Here is a 17,145-nt window from a genome sequence, read left to right on the forward strand (position 1 = left end):
GCAGGCTATGAAGGGTTCCAACTAGTGATATCATTAGCGGGAGTCCCGGGGATGTCAGGGCACCAGATACCTCTTTTGCTGTGCCCATCCACAAACTCCATCGCATGACCCTTGTCTTCGTGAACACCCAGGGGGATTTTTCCATACGGGATGGGCGTTCAAATATGCCAGGACTAGTCTCCGATAATCCGTGCGTGTATTTCTTCGTGGATGAGTCTTCAAGATTCTGGATGCGCCGGAGGAGGTCTCGGACGTCTGGTTCTTCATTTATTGTAGACCCTGGAAGCCCCACAATTATTTGACCAGCCACGTTTTCATGATAACTCTGTGCTGTTGTGGTTGGTGATGGTGACCTAATGGCAGCACTCTGGGATTCCTTGGCGGGTCTGCTTCCTGCCTGTCCAGTATGCGACAAAAGGGAAGGAGCTAGAGTGTTAATTGAAGAGCCTCTTAAGTTAGCCTCCTGAGACCGAATGGCAGAATCGAGTCGATCCTTGAACACCATGTAGGTGCATTGCGTCTGAGCGGAGACGCAGTGGTTGCAGGGGTCGATGCGGTCGCAGCGGATTTTGCGACGGCGGCACTCAATACAAGACCGAGCTGGCCTTCGACGTCGGCGGGGTTGAGTCTCCATGAGAAACTGCTGGGGTCAAACTGTTTCGTAGTGAGAAGTAGAGAGTGGAAAGGAGTCGGCCGCGAGCTGTCGGTCGTAAGCAAAATGCCGTGTAACAGCCGATATGGCCGATAGCCAATCAGATGCAGACTCTAGCCCTTGCAACTCCGTCACCTCAGGCTCGAATCAGCGATTCATTCAACGGCTGCCAACTTGAAGATCAAAACTATTTGCAAACATTGATACCACTCGGAGCCTTTTTGGCTATCCGGAAGTATCATAGCTGTGGATTTCCATTTTGCTTCCGCTCTGTTGATCCTGAAGGGTACACTGCAATCGATCTCCGGTACCTTCAATATTGGTTCTACCGGGAGTCATTATTCGAGCACCCTAGACGGCCAGCTACGGACAGAAGCTCCATCCAAACACCGAAGGACGTCACAATGCGCGGAGTACTTCAGGAAGGAGTCTTGTCAACTCCCACAGGTGAACCAAAGTCCCTGTACATGGCCAACGAAATAAGCGAGCCAATTGAATGAACGACCTCCAAAATCATGCTTAATGTGTCCAATGGATGTTTTCACACGATTCAAGCAGAAAATGTTCAAACAGAAAGACAGACGGAGCGACCTTGGAGAACGGTCCTGACAGCTGTGATTCAAGAGACGGACAAGGCTCTATCAAATAGGCAACATCCCGGCGGCGCGAATGTAACATCCAATCCAATTATTACCCGAGAGCTGGCCCCAACACGAGCCTGATAACGATTACCCGGCATCCTGTGCCCAAGTCATGGTTTATACCAGACTTCTACGATCATGCATATATACGTCGCCTGAAGCTATGACCACGCCCGTGGCGTAGTGCCCTGACCTCTTGAAGACGCCACAACCTCACGATGAACAGGGGTAGGATCACCCCCGGACTGCTCGGCACAAAGCCGCGCGTTCCAAGCCAGAGCCCCTCAGTGGCGGCGCCGTGGCGCTGAGAAGACAACGGGCCGATTTGTGAATAATGCTTCGTCGGCACGACTAGCTCTAAGTCGCTTCTCTATTTGGAGCGATAGTGTTAGATTAAGAGTCGGATTACGAAGTTCCAGCAATCTTGTAGGAAATGAGTGGTTATAAAATGCCGACGCGAGAAATTGTGTCCATTTCGAGTCGTTCTTGGAGTGTGAGTGATCTTGTCCGTGGAGCTTGGTTAGTCAATTGCAGGCTTCATAGTAGGTCTCTGGTGGAGTGCTTGGTCTGGTAAAAGAAGCTCAGTAGGCAAATGGACCCAAATCATGTTAGCTGAAACACTGTCTGGGTCGAGCTCTATGGGTGGGTTGCTCGGGTAATTCCCATCCCCAGATACAGCACGTTCCGTCACTCACGCGATAACCAGAGCTCCACCCCCGTAAACGCAGCTGCCCACGAAGGTCTCAATTCCAACGATTGAGATAAATCCAGCTTTTGAGTAACTTCAATTCCAGCTCAGAATTTTCTTTTTGTTTTTTTGAGGGTGGGAGAGGGACCGCAAAAGAGACGTGTCTCAGTTGACTCTGGTTGGTTGAACGAGAACTCATCGAAAATGATCGATCTTACCGGTAATTGTCGGCATCGAATCAATCTCCTCCCCAACTCACCTTATCCAGAGCCAGATGACGATCCCGGGAGGCTGCATGGCGGTAGAATACTCAGGGTGTTCTCGGTGCCATGACGTCGGCATGCCGATCGGTAGTCCTCGCCAGCGGAGTGTTTCACATTGAATATATATACTATTGCCTCTCAGAATGAGCGTGGGATCTCACAAGAAAGAATAGAAAATGAATGCAAAGTAAAATCGCGCTTCAATAAAAAAATAGCTGACTCACAAGACCACAGACCTCTGCTAAAACATTCGGCAAAACACCATAACTTCTCAACCGGATTCCCGGCTAAATTCGATCGGTTAAAAAGCGCCCGCAACCGAAGCCGAACCGCTCGAAATGCCCCGACTGGCCGCGTGCTGCCGGGGCTCCTCCAATGACGATGGGTGCTTCCCCGGTGCCCCGGACTCGTCCCTCTCCAGACGACCTCTCCACATTTCCCCGGTTGATCCCTTCCGCGATGGGGCATCGTCCGGCAGGATGTGGTGCAATGCCACTTCGTTACGCTATGCCCTCCTAGCTCCTGCGGTCGACGCCCTTCCCGAACGAGGCGCATGGACCGGGGTCTTGGATCCCGTCTTATAAAGCCCCGGGCCGCATATGTGCTGGACTCCAACCTTTTCGAGGCTCGCCAACATCATGTATCGGATCTCGAATATCTACGGTATGTGTTCTCACCGTCTACCCGAGGCTTGAACAGCTTGCTAACATGCGATAGTCCTCGCCGCATTCGGCACCATCGGCGGAGCGCTCTTCGGCTTCGATGTCAGGTATGTAGACCACACCGCCCGTCAGCAATCGTGCACGGCTAACATGCAACAGCTCCATGAGCGCATGGATTGGCGTGGACACCTATACCGATTACTTTGGGAACCCCGATTCCAACCTGCAAGGCGGAGTATGCAACGACCTCGCCCCACCAAATCAGCTCAACATATTAATCTCGACCAATTTAGATCACAGCATCCATGTCCGCCGGCTCCTTCGCCGGATCGATTGCTGCCGGGTGGCTCTCCGATTACCTCGGCCGTCGCGGCTCACTCATGGTCGCATCACTCGTCTGGATCGTCGGAGCGATGGTCCAATGCAGCGCACAAAACGTCACCCACCTCGTCGCTGGTCGCGTGGTCAGCGGCCTCGCTGTTGGTGTGACCTCCTCACAAACCTGCGTCTACTTGTCCGAGCTGGCACCTGCACGAATTCGTGGTCGTGTCGTGGGTATTCAACAATGGGCTATTGAATGGGGCATCCTGATTATGTATCTGATTGCATATGGCTGCGCGGTGGGCGTGTCTGGTCCGGCTGCTTTCCGGATCTGCTGGGGCATTCAGGCTGTTCCAGGTCTGATCTTGTTCATTGCGCTTTTCTTCTTCCCCGAGTCGCCGCGATGGTTGGCCGGAAAGGAGCGCTGGGAGGAAGCGCTGGATACCCTGGCTTTGATCCATGGCAAGGGTAACCGCAATGACCCTGTTGTGCAGGTTGAGTTTGATGAGGTTCAGGAAGCTGCACGATTGGCTCACCAATCGAAGGATGTTTCTTTCCTTGCTCTGTTCGGACCGAGAATCTGGAAGCGCACTGTCTGTGGTATGAGTGTGCAGATGTGGCAGCAGCTCCTGGGAGGCAATGTTGCGATGTACTACGTTGTGTACATCTTTGAGATGGCCGGAATGGTGAGTTCCGTTCTTGGAAAGGAAGAGGGCCCGGGAACTGACATGTCTAGACTGGAAACACCACTCTTTGGTCATCGGCTATTCAATACGTCATCTTCCTGGTCACGACCGGTGTCATGCTACCCTATATTGACCGGATCGGTCGTCGCGTCTTGCTCCTGACGGGTGCCGTTGCCTGCATGGTCGTCCACTTTATCATCGCCGGTGTCATGGCCAGCCGGGGCAACCCAGTAACCAACATTGATGGAAACTACAACCTGACCTGGGAAATCAAGGGCAGCTCCGGCATGGCAGTCATTGCCTTTTCCTACATATTCACCGGAATCTACGGTTTCACATGGGTATGTCATTCGCTCTATGCCTTTCTTCAATATCTGACTAACCTCCTACTAGGCTCCAGCCGCCTGGGTCTACGCATCCGAAGTCTTCCCCCTGAAATACCGAGCCAAGGGTGTTGGACTCTCCGCCTCCGCCAACTGGATCTTCAACTTCGCCCTAGCATACTTTGTCGCTCCGGCCTTCCACAACATCCAATGGAAGACATACATAATCTTCGGTGTCTTCTGTTGCGTCATGACCTTTCACGTCTTCTTCATGTACCCCGAGACCGCCGGTCGGACTCTCGAGGAGATCGACATGGTTTTCGACTCGGACTTCAAGGCGTGGCAAAGCAACAAGGTCCATGACAAGTTCGGCGAACAAGTCGAGAAGCAGAAAGAGGTAAATGCTATGGCTGGAAAGGATGCTGAGGGCGCTACCCATGAGGAAGTGGTTTGAGCTGCCCATAATGCTTTGTGTATAGTGCTTCTAGTTATATTCCTGATGCCCCCTGCTTCAAAATGACGAATCAGAGACGAAAGTGCTGTGATTAATCCCTTTCTGAAAGTAAAATCGCTCTGTCATTTGCATATCTAGTAGCCGAGTCTGCATGAACAGACGAAAGGGAGAATTGAGGACAAACATGAACTCTCTTTCTGTTGAGATTCCACGAGTTTATGCCTATCACATCACAATTCAGCGACTACATACTACAAGGCCCGCCCCGAAGTATTCCTAAGTTCCTGCTGATCGTCTTATCGCTCTTCTCCTGTCCATTCAACCTGGCCTTTCATCTTCTCACGTGATGGCGCTCTCGGGACGACGAGATGCATGATAACCGTTGTTGGGCTCACGTGACAGCTCCCATAGACAGTTCCCGACGCTCTCTTCTTCGCTCTCTTTTCTCCAATCGGTATTATTGAATTGTACTAGTGTTTCACGAATATTTTGCGTTGCCGGTATAAAACTGGTAATAATCCAGTAAGATCGAGCAACGATAACCGACAGCGAATATCAGCCACGAGCTCAAAGCCACCACCATCGCTATCATCCATTTGTATACGAGCCAACCTAAACCTTTTTATCCCGCATGTACCGGAAAACCATATGAGAATCTCTTGTATTTCTCCGCTGACATGGCCTGAATTTTGGAGAGTTGTCGAAGAGGAAGCCAGAGCATATACATGTGCAAGCGGGGGAGTACATCCCCATGGCCCTCCAAGTCGAACCTCCGGAGGAGATCCTAATTTCGACTGACACCTCCCTCACGCCTGATCAACCGCTTGACAACCCATCCAAACGCTTACCGAAATGCAAAATGAAGAAAACAACACCCAACCCCACTGATGCAATCCACCCCGGACCTGTAAATATTTGTAAATGAAATCATTTTATTCTAGACTTGGCGTGGATTTTCCACTGGCCAGATATGGGGTCGAGTTCCGGGCTCCGGTCTCGTGATCCATTTGTAACACTGTGAGGTGCTCATTTCTGCTCAAGGACGATATTACAATGGGGGACCATGATACTGTAACGGACAGAATACGCATGAAAATTACCAGATGTCATCCATTCTATGTCTCAGTCATCGTGGCCTTCCTCTTCGGTGAGGACAGAGACTTATCAGAACGACTCGGTGGACCGACACTAATCACTAGCCCGCATCTACGATGTGGCCACAGCGGAGCATATCAACAGCAGAATACAACCTAATCAGTCAACGACCTTGTATCTACAGACAGCCCTACAGACACAATCGGCCGCAGCCGATATCTACGTCCTACTAAGAGCAGATCAAATAGATCAGAGACCAAATTAATTATGCAAGTGACATCAGTCTAATATGGGTATTGGAGACTGTCGAAGGCAAACAGATGCAACAGAAAAGAAAGTGAACCTCGGCGAACCGAGGGTAGTTGGTAAGTCGTGAATCATCACGGCATACCTTTCCCATACGCGGGAAGCGAGAGCGAAGCGCAGCTCCTTGGCTTACTGCCAGCAAATTCTGACAAGTATTGGGCGCGCTCATTTCTCATCGCTGGTGGCCGTATTCCCATCGCTATCCTTCTCGGCATGCTCGCGGTGTTTTTGGGCGTGCTTGGTTGGATTGGTGAGCACGCTGGCGCGGCGGACAGCCTCGTCTTCTACGTCGTCGAGTGTGCGGAGGAGTTCACCGTTAGGACCGTACATGTGAGGCTCGGTACGGGCCAGGTGGACGACATCGAACACGCTGGTGGTCTTGTGGAAGATGCGGTCCATCTCCTCCAGGGAACGCATGGTGGTTTCTGGGAAGAAGAAGTAAACGACGGGCACGATGGCGGCGTTGCTAGACACAAGTTAGAATGAATACTGGTTACGCTGGTGATTTCAGACTTACATGACAGCAAAGATGACGTAGGTCTTGTAGCCGATGTTGGTAAAGGCAACGGGGGTAATCATGACGACCATGAAGTTCCAGATCCAGTTGGATGAGGTCGACAGGGCGTTGGCCGGGGCACGAATCTTCAGAGGCACGATCTCGGCAGGGTACAGCCAGGTCATACCGAGCCAGCCGATGGCGAAGAAGGTGTTGAATACAAACAAAAACACGGTTTGCGCGATACCGGCAGCCACACCAGTGGGGTTGCCCTTGTTGGCTGCGGAGATGGAGTCGGTGATGGCGAGAACGACCATGGAAAGCGACATGCCGACGGCACCGAAGAGCATCAGAGTACGACGACCGAACTTCTCAATCGTGAAGACGGCCACCCAGGAGGCGGCGAAGTACTCGGTACCGTTGCAGGCAGAGATCAAACGGGAGAGTGTGCCGCTCAGACCGATCTGGTCCTCGATGATAGTCGGAATGTAGTAGGTGATCAGATTGATACCGGAGATCTGCTGGAACATCTGGTTGACGTAGGCGAGCATGGTACGGTGGAAGTGGCGATCCGGACCCATGGTGAACATATCGCGGAACGAACCCTTAGCCATCTCCAAGACGGTAGCCTTGATAGCAGTGAACTCGGTGTCGATGAAGACCTCGTCCGTCTCCTCGCCCATCAGGCAGGACAGAACCTCGCGGGCCTCCTCCTCGCGACCCTTCAAGATGAGCCAGCGGGGGGACTCGGGCAGGAACATGACGAAAGCTAGAATGATGGCAGCGAAGAAAATCTGGAAGGCGAGGGGGAAGCGCCAGGCGACTTCGTTGGGATCCGCAAACATCAGGCCGAAATCGATCCAGTAACTAATGGTAATACCGCAGGTAATCATGGCGCCTTCAATCATGACCAATTGGCCACGGCGATGAGATTTGCAGCACTCGGACTGCCAGGTTGGGACTGTAGAGGTGTTGATGCCGTTTCCGAAGCCAGTAACCAGACGGCCGACGACCAGCTGAGCGAGCTCATAAGAGGTACATTGCAGAATAGCACCGATGCACATGATGAAAGAACCGAGGAAAATGGCCTTGCGGCGACCCAGCATGTTGCCGATCCAGATAGTGGGGATGGAACCGGCGAAGCAGCCCAGGTTGTACGCAGCGACGGTGATACCCTGGCGCGTAGACTGGTTGGACTTTTCTGCGGAAGACCAACCCTGAGTGTGGGCATCCGTTGTATCAATTGTGGGGAAGTATTTGCGGAACGAGTCGAGGGTGAGCAGACCACCTGTCACACCTTGGTCGTATCCGAAGAGTAGGAAATCCATACCCGCCAGAACACCGATAGCGATCTGGAGCTGGGTGCCATTGAGGCCCAAAAAGCGCTTTGTTGGCATGGCGAGGAAGTATCGCGGAGTTGTGCACTCGCGGGCGACTTTGGTCAAAATCTCTCGCTTATCGATGGGCTGCAGTCATATACACTCGGTGGACTACCGATCCAGCTGGGGTCTCGAAGGTATATAAGAGACAAACAAAAAGGAGCGCCTATGTAATACAAAGGAATACCCCAACACGGCACAAGACAGGACAAGAGAAAAGTCGAGCAACAATCGACGAGCCTGGGGGTCTGGCCGGATTTAAAAGCCCGCTGCGCGTCCGCATCCAACGAGCCATTCGGGGGCCGTGAGCACGCCCGGAGGACCAGGGGTCGTTTCTGGGACAGTCAGGGCTTCCTGTTCTCGTCTGTCCGGGGTCATTGATTCGAACGAGCCAGGGGACAGGGTCCACCTCCACGGCAGCGGCGTCCCCATACTGGCACGCGGCGCGGGCTGTGGTTGGTTCGTCCCGGGCAAACTCCAGGTTTTGCACAGACGGGCGTGTCAACGGCCCCCAGCGTGCCGACTTGGGCTCGCGGGAATTGCGAGACTCGTAAGAGCATCCGGGCCATGCGAAAGGCCGCACCGCCAATAGGAGGGCGTGCGGCCGGGCTGCGATGCCGGGTGACGGGTGACGGCCTTCGGGTTCACCAGGTACGGTTAGCCCAGTCTGAGGCTTTTGGCCGTCCCTGCTGGGCATGGTAGGCGACCCCTCGGACCAGTGCGCCCGCCGATCTCGTCAGCCTGTCAGGATGGCGCGTCATGAGGCAGAGTGGAGCTGCTCCTGTTGGTTCACCTCCCCGGGTCAAAGAAAACTGGGTCTGCGGGGGGAATTCCTGCCCCAGGATCGAACACGCGAGAGATCTCGATTGAGCATGCCAGAGCATCAAGATGCCAGGGCGAGGAAAGCTGTACCTTGGTGGATGTACACCTGTCGTAAGTAGATGTCTCTATAATGAGGAAGGTACAAAAGGGGAAGTAACGCCGCAGAATAAAGCCCGATTTTCGCGACCGCATTGCTCGCCGCCCAGCGAGACTCGTGGCTGCCGTAGCCTACCTTGACTACATTTAATCATTCTACGACCTTAGTGTGTGGCCTTGGTGTATAGGGCATATTTCAGGTACTTGTCGTGCTCAGTCAACCGCCCCCAAGCCGAGCCCTTGGCGCCTAGAACGCCTCGCAAGCTTCGCCTTCTCTTGAATACGACAAGCCCTCGATAAGCTACTGCCCAGAAGGCTTCGCTCGACCTCCCGTCTTGGCTTCTCTCTGCAATATCACTACACACCACCTCACCAAATCTTCTGACAATAATGCTGGTGACGATGTTCGGATACCCGAGGATGCTGTCGGCTCCCAAACCTGCTTGCTGGCCTGATGGGTGGTGACATTCACCCCCCTCGCCATGCGATTCGCGGATCGGGCCTCAAGACTGGCCGATCGCCAAGACTCTCAGGAGAAAGGCACAAATTCGACTACGACTACCGCATTTCCCGCTCGGTCAATGGCCAGCAGAGGTGGGCACTGTGGCAGAGGGCGTGTGTAGGCAAGGGTTATCCAATGCAGCAGCATAGCCTGCGTTTGCCGGGAAAAAAAAATACCTTCAAAAGACCGCGCTAGCTATCGCTAGCAGCCGAATCAATCCGCAAGTGGTTCCGTCCATTTCGTCTCTCCACTGCGGTTGCGACCGAATCCTGGGGGATGCACAATGTGACTTACTCAACAAGGCAGTTCCGGGTTGGCGCTGTCCCATTGCACAATGCCCACTCTCCATCCCGCCTCTTTCCAGCTGAGGCTGGTTTCATTTGCTTTTTTACTCGCATGGCCTGATGCATGCGATACATTGACAGTCGTTGGGCGACCCCTTTCCCCATACGGACGGAGTATACTTCCCCTATCTCTCCCATGCTTTTGCCCATACCCCTCAGCGCCCCTCAGCGCCCCTCGATTCATCTTCTAGAACGGCACAATCTGCGTCGCCTGATCGCGAGTTCAGGACGCCGACGGTACCACGAGGCGCCTTCCGCCGCCACTGAGGTCACCGCGCCGCAAAACATCGCGAAGGTTTACCGGATCAGCTATGGCGTGCGGATCCTCAAAATTGGCCCCGGGCGTCTCGGTCTGTGCTGCGTTTGACTCAAGTGTGCAGGGCGCATTTCCTCCGTCGCGGAATTCTGCCCGGGCGGAAGCTACTTCGAGTAGGCATAAGCACGGCTTAACACATGATGTGTACAAATAAGTCACGGGGATACACAGAAATAGAATACCTATGACAAAAAGGGGCTGTCCGGAACTCCGTAGGCACTCCGCGATATCGTTAGGCTACACACGGCTGTGTTTACGAATCTAATGCATTTCTTTTTCTGTATGCAACAGACTTCTGCGTCCCGCAGATCTGTGATCTATCTTCTGTTTCACATCGCGCAGAGCCACATGTTGGTCCATGTGTCTGCAACCTGTCAACGTGTTCGCCTCAGCTGCATCCTCAGTGGAGTCAAGGTGCCCTGCTGCAATGCTCTGTCAGTCGCCACGAAGTCTGCAGTCCAGCCCGGGAGATGACTCCATTGGCGATGGGTGGCCTCAACTGATCAGGCCTGCTTTCTGGAAAATGCGGCTCTGATTCTCAGATCGACGACGCATCATGACTTTGCCTGTGACTGCGTAGATGTGCCTATATTGGTCTTCCCATGTTGGCTGTATGTTTGCTTCAGCACGTAATATCAAGAAGAGTGTCTATACAACCCCAGAATATGGAAGGATCGCAGGATTCAATAGTAAGATGAACGAGGCGGCGCCACGCGATCGTTGGGCCGTTAGAATCGCCTTCTGCAAGGGCGTGCGCACACCCCACTGTGGACTTCTCCAGGAGTTCACCGAAAGATCAGCATTTCTAGAAGCTGAAGATGGGTCCAGTGTGCCCTACGAGAGAGACCTTGGAAAATGAATTCTCCGTACTGTCCTGTCCATGTCGATGTTTGTTTTCGAAGTTGCCAAACGTTGCAAATTTCGGAACCTTGGAAGAGGGTCAGGGGGCGCGGGCTTGGCAAACGTTTTGGATCCTTGGAAACCTGCAAAACAAACACCTTACTCTCGTCTAAAAATCGAAACCTGAGAAGAGTCACATCCATGGATCACGGCAGGTGCACCTATCGAATGCCCTTTGAAATTTTGTTGCGAAGAATGCGCGGACTGAAGTGTGATTGTATTGTCGTCTGGTGTCGGATCCGTCGGATCAATTTCAGCCACAATATATTCGCACTAATGCAGAGAAGTATTTCCATCCAACTGGAAAATCTAATTTGATGTTTTTTGTTTGACGTTCAATTAGATCTTATGACCGAACACGGTCGTTCCAAATTGAAAATAATTCTGGTTTTACAAAAACTGAACCGCGTAACTCCAGGGCTGGGGTGCTGTTGAGCGTCCATCCGAGGCGTGGTAGAAATCGAAGGCCCGAAATTACCGACAATTCAGTACGGGTCTCGGCACTTGGCAAGCAGCTTACCGACTACTTGGATACGCGTGCGATGATCATGCATTTGATTATACTCTTTGAACACTTCCAATTTGCGACGTGGAAGCTCATGGTGACTTGTGGTAGATTCTAGAAAGGGACGACGAGCCTCTCGCGCATCAACATCCATTGTGTATCGAACCTTGGAAGCAAGCAACACGAAGTTACCACACACTCAATGCGTCACCAGTATCAAACAAAAAGACCCAACAGCTACTCCCCGGAGCTTTTGAACGGAGATCAGATGGTGTCAGCCAAGCTGTGGACACAAAGAAAGCTCCGGGTCCGAATTCCCAGCAGCATTCCGGAAACTTGTGGCCATCCACACGATCGGGACTCGGGACCCCTTCATGATCAGCTATCCGAGCACATGCACGAAGCTTCGCGGATCCTGCCCCCTTCTTCCGTATCCCTGTCATTGCGACTGGCGAATGTTGGGCACTTGTGGACTTTGAAAGTTAAAAAGTACCGTCAGCCGTAGTTGACATATTTTGTAGTAATTGTACGTACCACTTACCGAGGATTGAGCAGATTCGAATGTGGAGACCTACCAGCATATCTAGAGTGGAAGATGGAGCTCTTCGCTTAATGTGCCGAGATTCTAACGATTCTAACTCAACACTTGAAAGCATAAGGGCTCTAGTTCCGGGTAGCCGCGTAAGACAAACGAGTACGAGGAGCGGGAACGCATCCGACTGTATTTAGAAAGGAAAAAGGTCACACTGTCCGACTTTGACAAAACCATATCATGCACTCAAAGGTAAATAGTCTAGCCGGAATACGTAATACTTGCTCAGCAGCCAGAAAAGCAGAATTATTGAATGCCAAAATAATGGGGAGCTTTACACTGCAGTTGCTTGAACAAGGCCTGACAGTCTCGATTCAGCCATAGACGTAGTATCCCGCTGTGAATGTGACAGAAGCCTATGATACTGTTATTATGCAATATGATCATATGACGGGTAGGAAACTCCAGTCTTATTGAATAAATTTCCGCCAGGGGTATCGAAGGTTCTGCACAAATCGTCAAACAGGGATAAAGCGCCTCTGGAATGTTATTCTTGGGAGGTCGTGTTCCCCGGAAGGTGACATGGTTTATCATCCAAACAATGCGAGTGGAATAGAATTTTTTTTTAAATCTGTTTCGTAACCAAAGAATAATCAAGAGCGTGGTTTGTTGCATAATGAGAAGGGTTGAGAAAGACAGAAAACTCTAGATAAGCTCCGTGTCTACCGAGCTTGGGCGATGGCATGCTACAAAGAATGTGTGGGAAAGGGAGCTCTTGAGGGTCAACGCGTACGAAGCGGCAACATACGAGACGGAGATTTGGGCCACCCCTTGCATGGTAGCTAAAGGCTGGGTGCAATGCTAAGGTCACAATTAGCTCTACTACAAGGGTAGCTATGGACCCTGGCCCTAGTCGAGACGGGTAGATTCTACCTATACCCATCAACAACTACAATTTAATCCGAATGTTTCAAGAATCCTGAGGGGAAGAAATTTTCACGGTCGAACTTGCGACTGTGGGGATCTCCTATCCACTTTACGACAGACAGTTCAGGGATGAAAGACTGTCATGATGGATTTCTGGAGGCTCGGGATGATATCCCTTTGAAAGAGTCTGGAACCGACGATATTCTCAATTATGAGAGGAAGGAATACCCATCACCAGCAAAACTGGTCCCTATTCTTGTGGGACTGTGTTTCCAGTCATTTTGTATTGCCTTGGTAAGCACTGAGAAGAACACCGCAGCGGGTCATGTGAGAATATTAACACACTCGACGTGTAGGACAACACGATCTTAGCGACCGCCGTTCCCAAAATCACAGAACAGTTCAACTCACTCGAGGACCTGTCCTGGTACGCAAGCGCATATCTCGTGACAACATGCGCGGTAACCCTCCCCCTTCGGCAAGATTTACACCTACTACTCAACGAAATGGACATATATCATCGCGCTGGCACTTTTTGAAATCGGCTCTTTAACGTGTGCCGTGACACCCACCTCGAAAGGCCTGATACTCGGGAGAGCAATCGCGGGAATCGGGTCCGGCGGTCTTTCCCCGGGCGCGCTCTTAGTTCTCGCCAACAGTCTACCGCTTCATCGCCGCGCGCTCTATTTTGGTATAATCGGTAGTACGAGCGGCATCGCGACTGTGACTGGACCTCTGTGAGAGCATCACCTCATTAAAAAAATGACACATAAACTGACACATTTTAGTCTGGGCGGGTTGCTCACCGATCGAGTTAGTTGGCGATGGTGTTTCTACATCAACATACCGCTGGGCGCAATCACTGGACTCTTCATCATCCTCTTCTTCAAAGATGCGAAAAGCGACAAGAAACGCGAGCCCGACCGATGGCGCAAGATCAAGCGAATGGATCCGTGGGGAGTGGCCGTTTTCATGCCTGCCATCATCTCGATCCTACTGGGTCTTCAATGGGGAGGAACCAAGTATCCGTGGGGAGACCCGCGAATAATCATCCTCTTCGTGCTTTTCGGGGTGTTCGGCTCAATCTGGTGTGTGATTCAGTTTTGGAAGCAAGATGAAGCTACCGTCCCGCCCCGGTTACTCAAGAATCGCAATGTATTCGGTGCTGTTCTTCACGCGATGTTTCTTGGAGGCTCATTCTTCGTCTTCGGGTACTACGTGGGTCTTTCTCTGATCAACCAACCTTACAAATGCTAATACATCAAGAAATAGCTCCCGATATGGTTTCAAGCCATCCGAGGTGAATCAGCAGCAGATTCTGGAATCAATAACCTACCCATGTTGGTATCGATGATCGTTTGTTCGGCATTCGGGGGATTACTGGTCAACCTGCTCGGATACTACACTCCCCTCATGTACGTCGGCAGCGCACTTCTCACGATCGGATCGGGGCTGTGTACGACATTCCAACTCGACACATCACACGCTGAATGGATTGGATACCAGGTGATTATAGGCGTCGGGGCCGGGGTTGGATTTCAGCAATGCATCAATGCGCTGCAGACGGTTCTACCATTAGAGGATATACCTATCGGCATCGCGATCATTACATTTGCACAAAGCTTGAGTGGAGCACTTTTCATCTCGATCGCTCAAAACGTCTTTCAGAACAGGCTGGTCGCCAATTTGACTCAAAAAGCCCCAACCGTCAATCCAACGGCTGTCATTCAAAGTGGAGCAGCGAACCTCGCGCAAAGATTCCCGAAAGACATTCTCCCTGGCGTGCTCCACGGGTACAACATTGCCGTTACACAGACATTCTACGTCTCGGTAGCTACGGCTGCCATGTCATTTCTCGGTGCGGGCTTCGTGGAGTGGAAATCAATGCGACGCGAAAAGAAGTATTCCGAAGACGAGAGAGATACCGAGTGATAGTCTTCCAGTACCTTCGCTGCTACATGCTTTACTATATTTTTACCGAACATATTAGTTTCACTGTGAATAGTTGTCGGCGGAATGATGGGAATTAATATGGTTCGGTAATACCCGCTAATCTCAAGCTCGCTGAATCAACAATATTGAAGAGCAGAATTGTACAAATGCGCTTAACCCGACGACAACCTCGGATACGGATTTCTTTACATAACACAACACGACTCCGGGTGAGCTGCATTGTTGCATCTGTTCGCAACAAGTTTCTGCGAGCTCCCGGATGCTCCCTCAACTGGATTAGGCTGTGCGTTTCTTCGGTGATTGGCGAACGTTTTTCTAAGCCATACGGCACGCCCGATCCACCTAATCTCCTTGAAGTCCGTTTGGTAGTCTGCCAAGATAGTGTCAATGCGTGTAATTTGTTGTGGATATTCTGCAGCTGCCCATGCAACGACAAGACACAAGGCAATATAAGCTGCACCGAGAGGCCGGTAGCAAGACGCAAGCTCAGCCTCGAGCACGATTTCGTCGCAGTAGAAAGTCGCCTCCATGAGCAAAACATCATTACCGGGGTCAAAGGCCCGGAGAAGAGAGTTCAGCATTAGTCCCAAAGTTATCAAGATGGTATATCCGGCTTGGTATCGGGAGCGTTGCATCACAAACAGTGAAGAAAATACGCATCGTTCCGTCACAGGCCACTGATCCAGGTATTCACGCATTTGATGGGCGTCGTTTCGAATCCGGAGATAAGCGGACGCAATCTCCGGTATGTCCTCCGAGGTCAGATTTCGAATCCACTGGGGGAATTTCGCAATGGTGGGCAGCTTGGTGGTCGATCGAGGGATCCTGTTGTTTGGCGGCAGCTGAGTGCTCTGCGTGAGGTCCGAAACTAGCTGGAAGAACTTTGCGTCCATTTTGATTCGAGGGTTGACTATGGCCTCCAGGATCTGCAAGAATTAGTCACTGGCCACAATTGGGAACTTGAGGGTACATACGACTGGCACAGTCAAGGTAATTATGATGTCTCGCTCGAAATTTGACCTTATCTGGCTGAGATCGGCCATCTTCAGCAGGTGAGCAATAGCCTCTCCATGGCTGGATAACTGATCATCGTACTTTCCGAGCCAGCTCTGCAGGACCTTTCAGGATAAATTCAACGAGGACGAACGGGTGGAGAAAAAGTACCTGACAAATAGTGATGATATAGACCGCGCAGAGCGTATTCGCCGATCGTGCCTCACTTGGATCGTTCAGGGACTCACGCAACGCTCGCAAAGATCGTCCATAATGCAGTAGCGCATCTGGAGGGAAGTCTCGTGCGTGAAAGTACGGGTAGGCAGTGACCAGTGCCTTGACGGCTGCATCTAGAGCCACACTGCTTCCGAGTCTCCTTGGGATGTCCTTTAAGAAATAACCGTAATATTCCAAGGCATACCGAATGTCCGTAATGTTTAAGGTGCCGATCAAGGACGATGCCAGTTCATTATTGGGTATCTGAACCGCGATTTCGATGCTGGCCATTGCCCTCGCCGACGGTACGATGGCTCGACTTCTCTTGACGGCTTTTTGACCACTTATCGGATTCGACTCGGCATTTTTGAACTTAAACCTTTGCTGACCACTGCCAATACAGCTAACCTGCAGCCTGCGACATCGTGTACAGGGCTGAAGCTCGTCGCACTGGTCTGTGCATCAGTCTCAGCCTCCAATAATAAGCTCGTCAGATGTTATGTCACCTTCTTCTTGACTTTGCGACAGGCGTCACAGCCCTTGCTCGATGGAACACCAGGCATTCGTGTTGAGCGCCCCGGCGCAGCGTTATACGCGATATGGAAGTGGTAGTCGGGATATGGTGAACGGGGCCGACGGTGGAGAACCGCACCAAAAGCTCACTGAAACTTGCTGGCAGCGTGCAAGCAGCGTGCAAGCAGCGCAATATGAGACCCTGAAGAGGTTAAATGTGACGGTAGCGCGCTATTAATATGATGCCATGAGGCAGACTTGACAGCGTATAAGCCAAGTCGAGATGGACGATGAATCGTCTGAGTGAGGGATTCTGGAGAGCTGAAGCTTGGCAGCAAAAACGGCCCCATACAACGCCCCAATCACGCTCTACGATTGACATCTGCGACGCAGTCTCCAATCAGCTCCTCCGCGTCATGGCCCGCTGCGACCCACCCGGCGCAGCATACACCCAAAAAGGGACATTGTAAGCCTAAGCATTCCAGGGCTCGAAGAAAAAGTCAAGCCAGGCGCAGTTTAGACTCTATCGTGGCCCCCAAACATAAGCCGATTTCTGCAGC

At 51.8% G+C, this 17,145-nt stretch overlaps 5 protein-coding genes across 5 annotated transcripts; 3 read left to right on the forward strand and 2 right to left on the reverse strand.

The window, feature by feature from the left end:
* Positions 1-2,582: 2,582 nt before the first annotated feature.
* N7532_007294 (uncharacterized protein) lies at positions 2,583-2,828 on the forward strand (the record flags this gene model as incomplete). The annotated part of the gene is made up of 1 exon (XM_056619787.1): positions 2,583-2,828. The coding sequence occupies one exon, from the start codon at positions 2,583-2,585 to the stop codon at positions 2,826-2,828; it is 246 nt and encodes an 81-aa protein (XP_056473153.1).
* A 54-nt stretch (positions 2,829-2,882) lies between these two features.
* On the forward strand, positions 2,883-4,690 carry N7532_007295 (sugar porter family MFS transporter; the record flags this gene model as incomplete). Its single annotated transcript, XM_056619788.1, has 6 exons — positions 2,883-2,907; positions 2,962-3,013; positions 3,066-3,141; positions 3,200-3,913; positions 3,964-4,254; positions 4,307-4,690. The coding sequence occupies 6 exons, from the start codon at positions 2,883-2,885 to the stop codon at positions 4,688-4,690; spliced, it is 1,542 nt and encodes a 513-aa protein (XP_056473154.1).
* A 1,566-nt stretch (positions 4,691-6,256) lies between these two features.
* Positions 6,257-8,663, reverse strand: N7532_007296 (uncharacterized protein; the record flags this gene model as incomplete). Its single annotated transcript, XM_056619789.1, has 3 exons — positions 6,257-6,375; positions 7,687-8,053; positions 8,154-8,663. The coding sequence occupies 3 exons, from the start codon at positions 8,661-8,663 to the stop codon at positions 6,257-6,259; spliced, it is 996 nt and encodes a 331-aa protein (XP_056473155.1).
* Positions 8,664-13,039: 4,376 nt separating this feature from the next.
* Positions 13,040-14,842, forward strand: N7532_007297 (Major facilitator superfamily domain general substrate transporter; the record flags this gene model as incomplete). The annotated part of the gene is made up of 4 exons (XM_056619790.1): positions 13,040-13,204; positions 13,267-13,337; positions 13,699-14,128; positions 14,183-14,842. 4 exons carry the CDS (start codon positions 13,040-13,042, stop codon positions 14,840-14,842), a joined length of 1,326 nt encoding a protein of 441 aa, XP_056473156.1.
* A 206-nt stretch (positions 14,843-15,048) lies between these two features.
* On the reverse strand, positions 15,049-16,635 carry N7532_007298 (Zn(II)2Cys6 transcription factor domain-containing protein; the record flags this gene model as incomplete). Its single annotated transcript, XM_056619791.1, has 4 exons — positions 15,049-15,789; positions 15,838-15,972; positions 16,028-16,522; positions 16,579-16,635. The coding sequence occupies 4 exons, from the start codon at positions 16,633-16,635 to the stop codon at positions 15,049-15,051; spliced, it is 1,428 nt and encodes a 475-aa protein (XP_056473157.1).
* Between the last annotated feature and the right edge of the window lie 510 nt (positions 16,636-17,145).

Source organism: Penicillium argentinense (genome assembly GCF_028826775.1).
Source record: "Penicillium argentinense strain IBT 30761 chromosome Unknown utg000006l_segment0_segment0, whole genome shotgun sequence".
Classification (NCBI taxonomy): Eukaryota; Fungi; Ascomycota; class Eurotiomycetes; order Eurotiales; family Aspergillaceae; genus Penicillium; species Penicillium argentinense.